The 14,467-nt window shown below is 27.8% G+C and overlaps 1 protein-coding gene across 2 annotated transcripts; it reads left to right on the top strand.

Annotated features, from left to right (window-relative positions):
- Window positions 1-1,366: 1,366 nt before the first annotated feature.
- On the top strand, window positions 1,367-3,586 carry LOC114187209. 2 transcript variants are annotated; one of them, XM_028075391.1, is made up of 2 exons: window positions 1,367-1,779; window positions 3,295-3,586. In XM_028075391.1, the coding sequence occupies exon 1, from the start codon at window positions 1,463-1,465 to the stop codon at window positions 1,757-1,759; it is 297 nt and encodes a 98-aa protein (XP_027931192.1). In that variant the 5' UTR covers window positions 1,367-1,462; the 3' UTR covers window positions 1,760-1,779; window positions 3,295-3,586. The 2 variants fall into 2 exon arrangements, with proteins under 2 accessions (XP_027931192.1, XP_027931191.1); XM_028075390.1 differs by having other exon boundaries at window positions 1,367-1,789; window positions 3,295-3,582.
- Window positions 3,587-14,467: the final 10,881 nt, after the last annotated feature.

Here is a 14,467-nt window from a genome sequence, read left to right as displayed (position 1 = left end):
TCTTCAATTCTTACTATAAAGAGAGTTAACATCAATTCTTCTCATTCAAGTGTTATAATATATTAAGTTATGCATCTTCAAGAAACATTTCACATGATTAACAAGTTTTAGATATGAGGAAATTATTTCAATATTTGTTATTTTAATTTCAAACTATGACTTAAACAATACATTTGTTAGATAAACCACTAATTAGATATTTAATTGATAACACTTAAGTCATTACTCATTAATACATATATAAAAAACATCCCATTGAAATTTTAATTCAATAATAAAGTTGTATAATAAAAAGTATAATATTTTGAACGGTGTCTTTAAAAACACAGATGTGATAACTTCTTCATATCACACATTAAAAAATAAACTATTCTTCAAATCATTTTAATCTAATACAAAATCAATTTTGTAATTTACTGAGGAATTAGACTTGATTAAGGAAATCGAAAATCAAAGTAACAAACCGAATAAGACACACAATAATCCAGAACAAATGTGAACCCTCGAAGGGAAAGTCCATTCTGGTCATTTCAGCACAGTAAAAAACAATGGGCAGACACGATGGTGAAAAATGTCTGAAAGGGAATCTCTGCAAACGTAACCACAATGTTTTTTGTTTTATTTTCTTCTAAAATACCATTTTGTTTCGGAACATGTACCTAGGTAATGACCGTTCGAAAAAAGAAAAATTTAGCGTTACAAAATACGAACCACTTCGTGTGAATTATATTTTATAGCATAATTTAATAACAAATTAGTTTCTAAACTTATAATTTAATATTAAATTAACTTTGAAGCATGATTTATTAAGAAATTTCAAAAAAGTAATTAATATAAAAAATCATTATGCCGAAACGAAAAGAATGAAAATATAACTAATTTTTTAACATATTAAAAACTAGAAAATTTTGATATTGTTTGATGAATTAAAGTAGTACAACTTTGCACATCTAAATAAGAGTGACTCTCTACTTTAAATTATGTTTGATAAGTACAGAAAATCATACCTTTTATAATATTAATTATGTTAATTATGACTTTTATAACTGACTAAACTTTATTTTTTTGAATAAAAGCAAATTATTGTCTATAAATATTTTAAAAAATAATCAGTTATTTTTACCAAAATGTTCATTTTATAACCATATTAAATAATTTAATAGAAATAATAACATGTCTTTTTAAAAAACTTTATTGTTTCTAAAAGCTTTCTTTTCATAATGTTTTTATTTTAAATCAATAAACAGACAATAATTCTTAATATCTAACTATTAAGGAAAAAAAAAAGTTATCTTTTTACTTTATTATTTTTACTTTTTTTTTTCCTCACACAGCACTATAAATCTCTCTTCTTCACACACTCACTCACTCACAAGCACATCGCTTTCACAACCACACCATCGTCACTCTCTAGCTATCACAGTACCACCCTTTCCTTTTCCTTTTTTCTTCATCTTCTTCAATGGAGATCAAACAAGAACTGTTGAAGTTCAGGTACCAAATCGGAAGTGCCATCTTGGTGTGTCTTTCTATCTTCTCCTTCCTCTATCTGGCACCCAGGTTCCTCAACGTCTTGGCCTATTTCTGGCCTCTCTTTCTCTCCACCGCCCTCTTCCTCCTCCTCGTTATCTTCTTCGCCAAAACCCAAACTTTCCCTAACTCCGATGCTTCCATTCATAAACCCGCAGAGGAGCTCCTCCACTACGTCGCCGGTGACCACCACTCTGATCCGCCGCTGGACAACCACAAGTCCGATTAAAGACCCCAATGAGAGAAAATGTCTGTCCTTGTAAGAATTAAACTCTCAATTTGTTTCCTTTCGATTAGAGTGTTTTCAAAATTATTTTCTTTTTTCATTGACCACACACTTTGATATCTGTGTTTTACAATTCAATGGTTTATCTTTTTTAATATTCTTATGGATTATGCTCTTGCTTATGCTCAATTTTAGTAGAAAAATCTGTCTTGCATTAAAAATAATATTTTTAAAATTCAATAACTTTACTCTATATACCATCTTCTGATTGAATGAAAGGACGATACACGCACTTGGATGTAAGACTTTTCTTTCTTTCTCTATTGTTGTTGTCTGTTTTCAATTTTTTTTTTTTTTTTCTGTTGGTGCGGACTTTTATTCTTTACAGATGGATTGAATGTCTGTCTCTGTGTGCTGTAATTGTAAAAGAAATTATTGTTTTGTTTTAGTTCACATGAGAAATGGTTTCTTTAATTTTTTTTTTTTAAATTGACAAAATAAAGGACCATTTACTTTATGTGAATTAAATGAAAAACATGCATTGGCGGAAATTTATGCAAAAGATTGATTTCGTATTCATTGGATGACAGAACAATAAAAGATAAAAAAAAAGGTTGTCTTTTCTTTTAAATTCTTAGCTTACAAAGAAAGTAAAGGAGAAATAGGAAAAATGACTTTTTAAAATAAATAAAAAAATCATTTTTTCTCTTATTTATCTGAGATTTCAAAATTCATCTCTATATCTTTTATTCATACATCCATACAATCAAACAGGTTCTGAATCGTTCAGGGCATCTGAAAACGGCTGCATGCATGTGATTTGGAATAATTTTTAATCTTGAATGTTGTTAACATGATTCGTTGTTTTTAAGATTTTGTTTGAATGAGTATTTTAGGATAGATTTGAGTTAAGGATATGGGAATGTTTTGGGGCTAGGAATGCCACAGTGCATGTGACTGATAGAAAAATAAAATTCTCTAAAGTATATTTGACAATCAAAAGGATAAGTGATAGAACAATTGCTTATATAAAAAGTTTATTTTTTCTTGAAGTTGAAAGCACTGAGACTGAACTGTGTTCAACCTTCATAGGGCAAGGCTTAGGTCACCCATGAATCATCAATGACAGGGTTACCTGATATAAAAATATGTATATATATAATATATAATGTGGGACAGTGTCGGTAATACTTTTGTCTATTCTCTGATAAACACTAAATTGGATATTAAGTTTTCAATCTTTCCGTTGCATCAATAACTTTATCATTGGTCAATAATTCCAAAACCTTATGACTTTTATGCCTCTGTTGGTGTTGGTGTTGCTGTGTGTTGGTTCAAAATGTAAATTATATTTAAATATATGCAGGGATGGGAAATAATTTAACCGTACATGGCCCATGTGCCATCCATGTTGGATGCACAGTGCTACTGTCATGTGCTTAGTACTCTATTTTTCTAAGGCATCTACATGAAAATTTGAATTTGAATGTTGAAGATATAAATTAATTACATGTAGTCTTGTACTGTTGTCTTTGTAGGTGATTAATTGTGAAGAGAAGATGGTGATAGCATAGCATAGGCCAGAGTAGATCACAGATGTCAAAAAACTGAGGATGCTGCTCAATTATAGATAAAGGGATTAGAAGACTAAATTAGTACATCACAGCCACCACAGTGATGTTGTGAACTACTCTTCCTTTCTTTCTTTGTAATGGCTATAAATGCTACTCAACCATGAAAAGTAACAGTACATATTTTCTCTCAAATTCTCCTACCTGTAGGGTTGTTTTATCTTCAAATCTAATAAATTGGTAGGTTTAAAATTATTCATCTGAGTTATGCCTTCTTCATTTTCCTTTGTAGTGCCTGCAAATGCTGTTCATTTTCATCCATCCATGAACAATTACATTCATTATGTCTATATAGAAGTAAAGAAAATACATAAAAAAGAGAGAAACTAGATAAAAGGTAACATTTTTGTAAACAAAAACTCATTTTTTTTAGCAACTTCTGTAAACTAATTAAATGTAGGTTGGCTAAAGCAACACAGCGACTAGCTAACTGTCTTTGTATATGTAATCCATTAAATTTTGTTTTCTCTTGTTCTTGGCCGAAAAGGGTTAAAAAAAATGACTATGTTTAGAACCTTTTACATTGAAAACCAATCTCCTTTGACTTCTAGTGTCTTTCAATAAAGTTTCTGGATCTTTAACTTATCACCACAGTGAGGTTTCTGAGGACACTAGATACAAACAAGGCAACAAAGTTGGTAGCACTTGATTGTCTTCGGTACTGTGCCTTCACAGTTTATTTCACTTGCTTGAAAATTTGTTTATTTGTACTATGAGCGACATCTTCTTTTACCTTTTAGGAACCGGAATCAGTGCTGTAAAGTTTGCCTATTGTAGCCGTTAGATGATCTTGAATGTGTTTTTGGAGTTTGCTTTACTGGGATAAAATACAAGTAATCTGTTCTTCATTCAATCGTTTCAACCTGCAGAAAGCCTGAATGCATATGGAAAAAGCAATTGCAGGAAATCCAGATCCATGCTTTATTGGCCAAAGTTTGATCCAATTTGGATTTTCTTCTGGATTTTTGTTGTGTTGTTCTTTTGCTACGATTGATAGACATTGATTTTAACGTTTTAAAAAAAGATTTTTGAAGTATTAATATTAGTGTATTGTTACTGCTTGGCAAATGACTGTATAAAAAATCCAGTAAAAAATTTGTACTTTATATCTAAGGTTCAGGTTTAGTCTCCTTAAAGGTATAAATGGAAAGGTTTGATGATCTTTGTATGAAACAGTTGGAGTTTAGAAGCTTCATAACTTTTCCAAATGAGGGAATTGTGATTGGAAGAGGAAGAAGTAAAATACGAAAGTTAAACAATCATGGATGTAACCTGAGATGAAGTAATGGAAATGGAAAGTGATTAATAAAAGTTATATATAATCAAATATTTAGAGAAGTGATTTGATTAAACCTTACCATTAATGTTATCTAGCAGATCTAGCATAGACGTACTCCCTTTAGACTCTTTTAATGCTCCAAACTGCATGGATCCAGAGTACTAAAGAAATCATATTTGTGACTGGAATTTGGAATCCCACCTATAAATGCCTACCAAAATGGACTTTCCAATTCATCCTAACTCTGCTGATTTTTTTTATCAATAGTAACAAATATGAATTAATTGGGACAATAAGGTTGTCCCGATCATTAAAAAAAACACAGAAAAAATTGAAAAAGAGAACAAAAACCTACTACAAGGTTACCTCTTTCCACAAATCTCACTAAAACCTCACTCAATCCACAAAACATATCAATCCAGCATTCGGGTTTGTACTCAAAATTCATCCACACGTAAGTAAACCTAAGAAAATATATCCAATATGTGTATTCATCATTGAAGTAAAATATGCAAACTACTATAACAACTTGATGTACATATAATGCTTTAGTCTAATTAAGATATCTGAATCATTGGTACAATGTGAATTGTTTGACTAATTTTGGCTTATAAACATTGAATTCAGTAGAGCTTATCAGCAACATATAAACTTACCAAAAGTATAATACAGCCATATAATCATTTGCATCCAAGAAGAAGACTTTGAAAGAATTGCAAGATCTGGCTCCAAATCTAAATCGGTTTCTTACGTAAGAACTTATTTGATGATTACCTTGTGTCTGGATTGGGTGTTATGGCCCAGCAATGCAGAGGAAAAACTGAGGAAAACAAAATAGTACCTGCTAATGTCCAACACACCTCAAATATTCTCCCTGCTTGAGTTGAGAAACTTCCATCACCACACATACTCTGTCAAAAATTCAGTAGGACCAAGTTTTTTCTGTAACTTTAACTACTTCCTTATCAATCAACCAATCTCATGCTTCATTCCAATGTTAGGATTCAGTTGAGTTCCACTATCACATGATTTTTCCATACTTCATTGTCACAATTGTTAAATGCATAGCATCAACAAAACCATATATTTTCTTCTGCTCCGTCACAATAAGGTAGAAGAAGATTACATGCCACTTCTCTAAAACACGGAGTCTGTTACCCAAATATAGACAAAACATGAAATTGACCCACTTTTATTTAACTAGTAGCAACATATGTTAAAGTGTTAAAATGTAGACTTATGACTCATTCAATTTCACAAATAGTCGTTTGAAGTAAGAACTCTTGTGAAATAAAGGAGAGCGTGCCGAGAAGTAAACTTTAAATCTATTTTAACCTTAGAATTGACTTTTAAGTAAATTTACACTCACTTGTATACTATAATTTAATCTATAAAACTTGAAGACGCCTCACAAATGGTGTGTCAATGTTTGACACATATCAAACATAATACATGTTTGACAATGAAGTGTCCAATTCAATTGTTTTTTTCTGCTTACATAATTTTGACATAGTTCCAACACAATCTTAAGAAAAACAAATACAATGATTTTCTAAAAACCATAAACTTATTGCTTAAGTACCTATTATGATTTAGAAATAAGGAATATGATCACTACATGATTGTTTTGCTCTTCCTTTGGCCATCAAAACAAAGTTGATATACGTTTGAAGTTGCAGAGATGCAGAGTTGGTATTCCACTTAACTTTTTAATATTGAAATATAAATTTACACATTTTATTTCTGATGATGATAGCAAAATTTCTAAATTTAACAAGAAAAAGTTAGAAGAAGCGAGTGAAAACTGTTGATTTTTTTAAGCATGTGGAATATTTACCCTTTACACTTTCTTTTTCACATTTTTACATAATATAGAAGGATAAAACATTTCTTTCTCCAACTTTTTTTTTTATCTCAAATCAATTAGTTTAAAAATGATATATTTTCTGTAAAATGAAACATTTGGATATTATAAAGATCTAAACATGTTTTCTTACAAAAACAAGAAAGCAAAACTGATATAATATTTACATGAATGGACACCTTTTTTTTCTTTTGAACATTTCTAGTTTGGTTAACCTTTTCTACGACAATGTAATCATCATGCATACACTTTCTATTTCTTTTTTTCTTTTAAAACTTGTCATATGAAAGTGAATACCCCTTTCAGAAAAAAATGAAAGTGATGAATGTGAAGATTATGATCTGGTTTTAAGCATTTGGCATTTTCTTCAACTTGGCTCTTGCAATTAGTCTTTGATTTATGCGTAAACAATTGGATTCAAATGTTTTACTCCTTATTTTTCTTTTATCAAACTTAATATTTTTTTTTTACATTGATCTGATTTTAAAACTTTTAATTATATTTAGGCTTAATACTTCTTAAGTTTAAAAACCGTATACAAAACAAAAAACTATGTTCAAGTGATTCAAAAAAAAATTAAAATGAAAAATATGCGTACGAAAATGCATTACTATGAACTACTTTGGTTCAAAATGCTCCAACTAAAAACTTTTTTTACCAAAAAAAGTAATATCAACAATAAGAAGAAAAAATGTTAATAAAGAGAACTTAATAATATTACTGAAGTTATTTAACACCAGTTTTGTAAACTTTTTAATATTCATTATAGAACTTATGTTAAATAAGATATAATTAGAAAGTATGAAACTTCAACATGGATTGAATGCTACTTCTCATGTGAGTTTCTTACTATAACTGATGTTGAAAGTAAGAACTTTAATGCATTTATTGAAATTAAACTTTGCTTTATTTCAAAATAAAGTCTTCAAATCTCTCATCTTATGGTGTTTATTGTGAATCTAATCAATGTGCAAATTCTTTAACTAACCTAAGATCCTACTATAATAATACTATTCAATGAGAATGATCACTTATCCAATTCATCTGAACATTTCTTTCATTAAAAATTAGGTAGTTTTTTCATGTATTTCCATAAATTTTCTCCTACCACTTTTATATCATCTTTTCATTTTTTTCGTTTTTAATTTGTATAATCTAGAAAATAAAAATTTAAATTTAAATTACATAATCTAAAATTTAAAAGTAATTTTCGGATTGTTTAATCCAAAAGTTAAAAATGATTTTCAAAAGATAGAAAAGTTAAAAAAAAAAAAAAGGTCTTTTGATAGCACAATTCACAACTCATTTGATTTCCCAATTACATAATTCAAAAGTTACTTTTTACTTTCAAATGATTTTTTTATATAATGTGCAGGAGAGATTACGAAGATGAAAAAAGAAACTGCCTTAGAAGAAAAAAATTCTCTTATTATATATAATTATCCTTTATTAAATTTTATTGATTCAACTATTAAATTGTAATTTTATATAATTACGATTATTTGTATTAAATTTGAATGACGACAAATATAAAATTATATATATTTTATAAGTGAATTTCTATCAATATAAATTAAATGGATAGTTATATTTTTATTTGTATAGACACAAATATCTTGTTGTTTTGGCAAAGTCTGCATCATTGCCTTATCAACTCCTTCCCTTCTGATGGAAGGGACAGCGAAAGCATTAAACTATTTGGAAGACGTGGAGATTTGTGGATCTTAGGTTTCACAATGATATGCTACAAAATAACTACTTATTACTATTTTTTTTCGTAATTGTTAACTAAAATTTAAATTTTGCAAATCTGAATAGGAACTTACAAAATGTTGTCTTTTTCTTAATGAAATGTTATAAGGAAAATAAAGTGTTCAGAAGAAGAGTATGTTTACTCTCGTATTATGAAATATTTTGGTCCAAACATGTACCATAATTTAACCTATATATATCATTAGCTTAATAAAGAAAAAAAATCTACAAGTTTCTAAGCAACTTTTCACAAATTTGGATGATTGGACCATTCCACACTAGCTAATAGGAATATAAAATCTTATTAATATTTATAACATAATTCTAACTGTTGAAAAATCGATAATTACTTGAAGGCTAATAAACTATTGTGGAAGTTAGTAATTATAATAAAAGTATTAAAAACATATTATATTTTTTAGTTTTTCATTAATTTTAGTTTATAATTTTCGACAAAAAAAGTTATTAAAAAAATATTTTTTTACTGTTTAAAAATATAGGGGAAAAAATCATGTTATTCATATATCAACCTTAAATAGAGACAACTCGCTAATAATTGTGGGTAAATGTAAAAGTTTAGAAAATGATATTTTAAAATTGACAGTGATTTAAAAATAGTTTGACTAGATTATTTAATATTAAAATATTTTGGTATAAATAAAATTGTTATAAACGAGTTTTTTTATTTTAAAATAAATTACTTTTTTAGAAATTACTTTTTTAGAGTTTTTTTATTTTTTTCAAGGATTTTCTTTCTCTGTTCGTCTTATTGAATATCTAGGGTCGTAAGAGTGGTCCTCATAGTGAGCTCTTCAATTTGGACCAATTAATTTTTTCGTTCGTGTAAATTAAGTTTCAACCATTTCTGTTAGTCTTCTTTTGTTTATGTTGCATGTGAGACTTTTTTTGCTTATATGTGAGGTTTTCATCTTCTATTTGAGTCTATGTTGATCAATGATCATAATGGTATGTCCTGGTTCTTTTTGTGATGTTTATATATATAAATAGAGCATCTTGTGGAGTTAAAAGCATTTTGGTGTTCTTAGAGTTACTTGGGTCTGTGGAGTCGCTTTGTCAGATAAGGAAAGCTAAGTTTCTGTTAAATTATTATCTTGATATTTAATTGTGATGTGGTAAGTTGAGTTGATGAGTTGTATGTTGAACTGATTGACACTTGATTTGTGTTTTGTCTTGATTTGAGGAAAAGTTTGGATTTGTGTTTTGAGTGATTGAGTATAAGTTACTCTGAAACCATTTGGAATCAAGAACATTAAAGGAAAGATGTCTAATTAGTCAATTGCACAAAATCAATTTTTTCAAAATTCTTGTTTCTGATACACAGTCGAGCCCCGTTACGATGTCGCTAGGTGCTAGGCCACTGACTTGGTGTCGTCGAGTGCCACTTTTGGATAGCCGGACTGCAAATAAAAATAAAGTTTGTATCAATGAGACTTTACTAAAAGTAGGATGCAATATTAATGTAATACCAATTACCATTAAAAATTAAAATTATAAATTACTATTAATTAAAAAAATTAATTAATATTGTCATTTTAATTATTAATTATTATTAATGATTACAGTTAAATTAAAAATCAACGAGTCTAATTAATTATTAAATATTGCTTTATATATATATATATATATATATATATATTATTATTATCAATTAATAGTATTTAATAATTGAATTTATAATATTAATTACTATTAATTGTTACGGTTACATTAACAATTAATAAATATGAATAATTATCTGTTAGTACTTTATATATATATATATATATATATATATATATATTAAATTGTTAATATTAATTAATAATAAATAATGGTTAGGGATGGCAATTTCGCGAGATGGGACTGTTTTCATATCTCATTTATTCATCCCCACATAAAAAAGTCATCCACATCTTCATATCTAAACTGGTATCAAACTTTTGTCTCATCTCCATTGTCACCGGTAATTGGTATAAACTCATACCCTACCTACCCGCTTTCTTATTGTTTCAATTTTAATTAATTAATGGACAATGATACCATTTTCCTTAATTAATTTTTATAAAATAAAAATTACAGTAAATGAAACATAATATTATAATATTCAATAGTAAGATGAGTGTTGCTTATTCGATATCAAATATTTAGAATGAAATTATAATTGTATATATTTCAAATTAAAATGCCAAATAATTTTAAGACAATATTAAAGGAAAACAAATATTCAAATTAAAAGATATTTTAAATGTCTCTTTACTTCAAGTTTTTAAATTATAATAAATATCTTTTTTATACACTAATAAAAATTATAATACATCACTTGAAAAGAATCACGCAAAAAACAAAGATTAAACTAATAATAATAAAATCTTAACATGGATATCTTTTGAATTTCAATGTATGTTGTATGGTGATAAAAAAATTTCAAGGCAATTACATTAACTTTTTATATTATACTAAATAAATTTTATTTATACAATTATAGCAACAAAATTATAATATGATAATGAGCTAGAAAAAAAATAATTATATAAAATATATCAAAATAGTATTTATTCTACATGATACAAATAACCAACAAATAAAAATATTTAGAAAATGATCAAATGTGTGTCTTGAAAATAATTTGAGAGACTATTGAATGAAATCGTATAAAAATAAATAAATGTACAATTAAGGGTATGATAAGATAAAAAATACGTTAGAGATCTAAGAAATTTTCAAATATCAATATAGTCAATGGTTGAGAAATAACGAAAATTATTTTGACAAACCAAAAAAATTCTTCAAATGAAACAAATATTAATAATAATAGAGTAAATAAAATAAATTTTTTATATTATCTAGTAAATGAAATGTTTATGCTATTGAACACTTAATTTGAGACTGTTAAACATTAACGTGAGAAAGGAAAACATACAAGAAATAAAAATATTAAAAAATAAAAATATTTAAATATGAGACATAAAAAATATTTAGGCTTAAACATACATTTGGTCCATATTTTTGTTGTTTTTATTCAATTTGGTCCTCATTTTTCGTTTTGAGTTCAATTAGGTCTTCATTTTTTTCAAATTTTGGTCAATTTGATCCTTTTGACTAATGATGTTTAAATAGTTAACGTTTTTGAACCGTACATGTCACGTGTCAGCTCCAAATCTTTTTAATTTTTGTTAAGAGTGTTGAAGAGTTAGCTTACGGAAGATTTAAACAAATTTATTATTCATTTTACTAAAAAATATGTTAGTTGAGTTTTCATATTTATGTAAAGAATTAGTTATTTTATTTTAAATAAATAAATATAGTTTTTCTTATACAATTTTTTTTCTCAAATTTAATCATGTGTACGTTAAGTTTAGTTAAAATCTAGAAAATTAGAATAATTTTTTACATGTAAACGATATTAAAATAATTGCTAGCTACATTGAAATTTCAATTTACCTTAAAATAAATTCAAATTTCTTTTATACAAAGATATATAGGTACATTGAAAATTCGGTTTTCATTATTATAAGTTGTAACGCTTACATATTAATATTTATCGGCTTTTTATAATTATAACACATATATTAATATTAATATTTATATTTATAACTGATATAATGACTTGTTGATCGATATTTATTACTGATATAATAAATTTGTTTTACTAAACCCTAAAAATGTAGTTACTAATAGAAAAACAATTATCAGTGATTCTATTATTGATAGTGGTTACACCTTTTACTTATTCTTAAAAAAATTAATAATGATTTACTAATTTTAACTTTTACAATTTGTGATTACTTTGTTCGTAGACTTTTTTTTTCTTCTTATATGAATATCACGTGCAAATTATAAATACTAAAATTTAAAAATCTGACTTTTATAACTTTTCATTTGTTTAAGAATTTATGTACATTTAAAAAAAAAAACAACAAAAGTCATAACGTGAATTTCTATAACTTTTCATTCGTTTAAAGATATATAACGGGATTTTATATAGTTGGAATTACATCAGATTTCATAAACTGCGGGAAGTAATAATATAGATTAACTATTAAAAAAATTTATAATTTTTTGTGAAATTTTATTTTAATTTTTCTAAAAAAGTACATATAAATTTTGTTATGAAAAATATTTGTAAAAAATTATTGTTAATTTTTTTTAAAATATTTTGTATAAAATATTTTTTATAATAAATTTTGTAAAAAATATTTATAAATTTTATAATCTTAAGAAGAAGTTATTTACCGATTAAACTTAAAAAAATATAATATGAAAAAGTCTTTTCTTTCATAATTTTTTAAGAAGTTTGTTGAATTTTTAATAGTGATTTTACAAAAGTAACTGAGATCGTACAACAAAGTAACAGGGATTTTCAAAAGGCTAGAAAATTCTAGAGGTTCAATATACTGCAAGTATCGTTGCTCCAAGAGTTACCAATAATTAACTGTGCCTACACAATGATAAACCGTAACACATTTAGCAACCGTTACAATTTCCAGAAACGTATAACTTCATTAAAATTAATAATTTTTAATAATAATAATTGATTATTTACAGATTTTTAATAATAATATCTATAATACTTAATTATAACCTTTTTAATTATAATTAAATTTTAAATTTATTATTTTAACTTTAAATTTGTCCAATTGAAATGAACTAGGCTTTTAAAATATTGGTAGGAAATAGACGATCTAGATAGACGGTCCTCATTAGATTGGATCAACAGACAAGCATAATTAAACAGTCTAATTTAAACGATTTGATGGATCATTTATAAATTAAATTTGTATACTCTTAGGATTGTGTTAGAACATTTGTTAATAACTCAATTATAGTTTTTTTAACTCTAATAACTTTTTGTTTGCTTAATTTAAGAGATAATTTAAGAGATGAAAGAATAAAATGTCATATGAACGGTAAGAAAATTAATGAATTAATTGATGTTTATTTTTGTTAATTCATATCAATTTAGAGATTGAATGAATGATAATCATGTCATAATCAATAAAAAAAATTAACTATGGATGAACTAAGTAATTAATTTATCTTTATATAATTGTTCTACTTTTATATCTCTACAACAAATCCCTAATACTATTATTTCTAATTTTATGTTTTTTTATATGTTTATAAAAGATGCCTTATTGAAATTTGAATTGAATTTGTTGGAGATGACTTACACTAGTGCAGATTTGACATTTTACTTCGCTTTATAGGCGTCGGTTACCGCCAAACCGAAGCCTATAAGGAGACAGTGGCATTTTTGCAATTTCGTTCAACTATATTGCCTCGGGTCTTTATAAACCGGTGCAGTAAATGGACTTTTGGCCCCGGTTACAACTAAATCGAAGCATATTAGGCAGCATCAGCTTTCAAATTTTCAAAAATGGCTTTTGGCCTCGGGTCTTTAAGGACCGAGGCAATAAATGGGCTTTTGGCCCCGATTATTAACTGAACCGAGGCCATAAAGGCAACATCAGCTTTCAAATTTTCAAAAATGCCACCAGCATCAAGCTTTTGGCCTCGGTTATTAACTGAATCGAGGTCATAAAGTCTGTTAAAATTCCCAATTCGTGAGTCCTAATCACTATTCATCGTCTCCCCAACTCTCTTTTCTCTGCGCGAATTTCTCTCTCTCTCTCTCTCTCTCTCTCTCTCTCTCTCTCTCTCTCTCTCTCTCGATCTCGAGGACGACGACCTCTACTTCTGCGAACTCCTATGCAGCCACTGCTTCGGTACGCGACCTCCCTCTTCTTCGTTCATGGCAGCAGCTTCAGCGAGGGTGGTGACCGGCAACGTCTGCTTTGCAACATGGTGGTTCGTCGAGGCGGCCTGGTTTCGCAACGCAAACAACCTCTGGTTTGGGTTTTGCAGGTCTCGCTTTGTGTTACAACTTCTTATTCTGGTTTCATCTGCAGGTAAAGGATTCGTAGCGGTGGTTGCGTCTTCTCGTGACGGTGGAGGCGACAATGGCTCAGACGCGATGTGTAGTGTTCTTCACACGAGGGTTTTGCACCTACATTTCGCTGGTTTTGGTTTTCTACAGGTGGTGCACACTGTTCCTGACGATTTTTGTTGTGTGTTTACAGTGGTCGCCAATATGGTTGCCGCTGATTTCGACGGTGGTGTCACAGTGACGAAAGGAACAGATGGGACTATGTTGCTCTATAACTTCGGTTCTAGAGACCCGAGGC

Source organism: Vigna unguiculata, chromosome 6 (assembly GCF_004118075.2).
Source record: "Vigna unguiculata cultivar IT97K-499-35 chromosome 6, ASM411807v1, whole genome shotgun sequence".
NCBI classification, from domain to species: Eukaryota; Viridiplantae; Streptophyta; class Magnoliopsida; order Fabales; family Fabaceae; genus Vigna; species Vigna unguiculata.
This window is presented reverse-complemented; position numbering and strand designations above follow the sequence as displayed.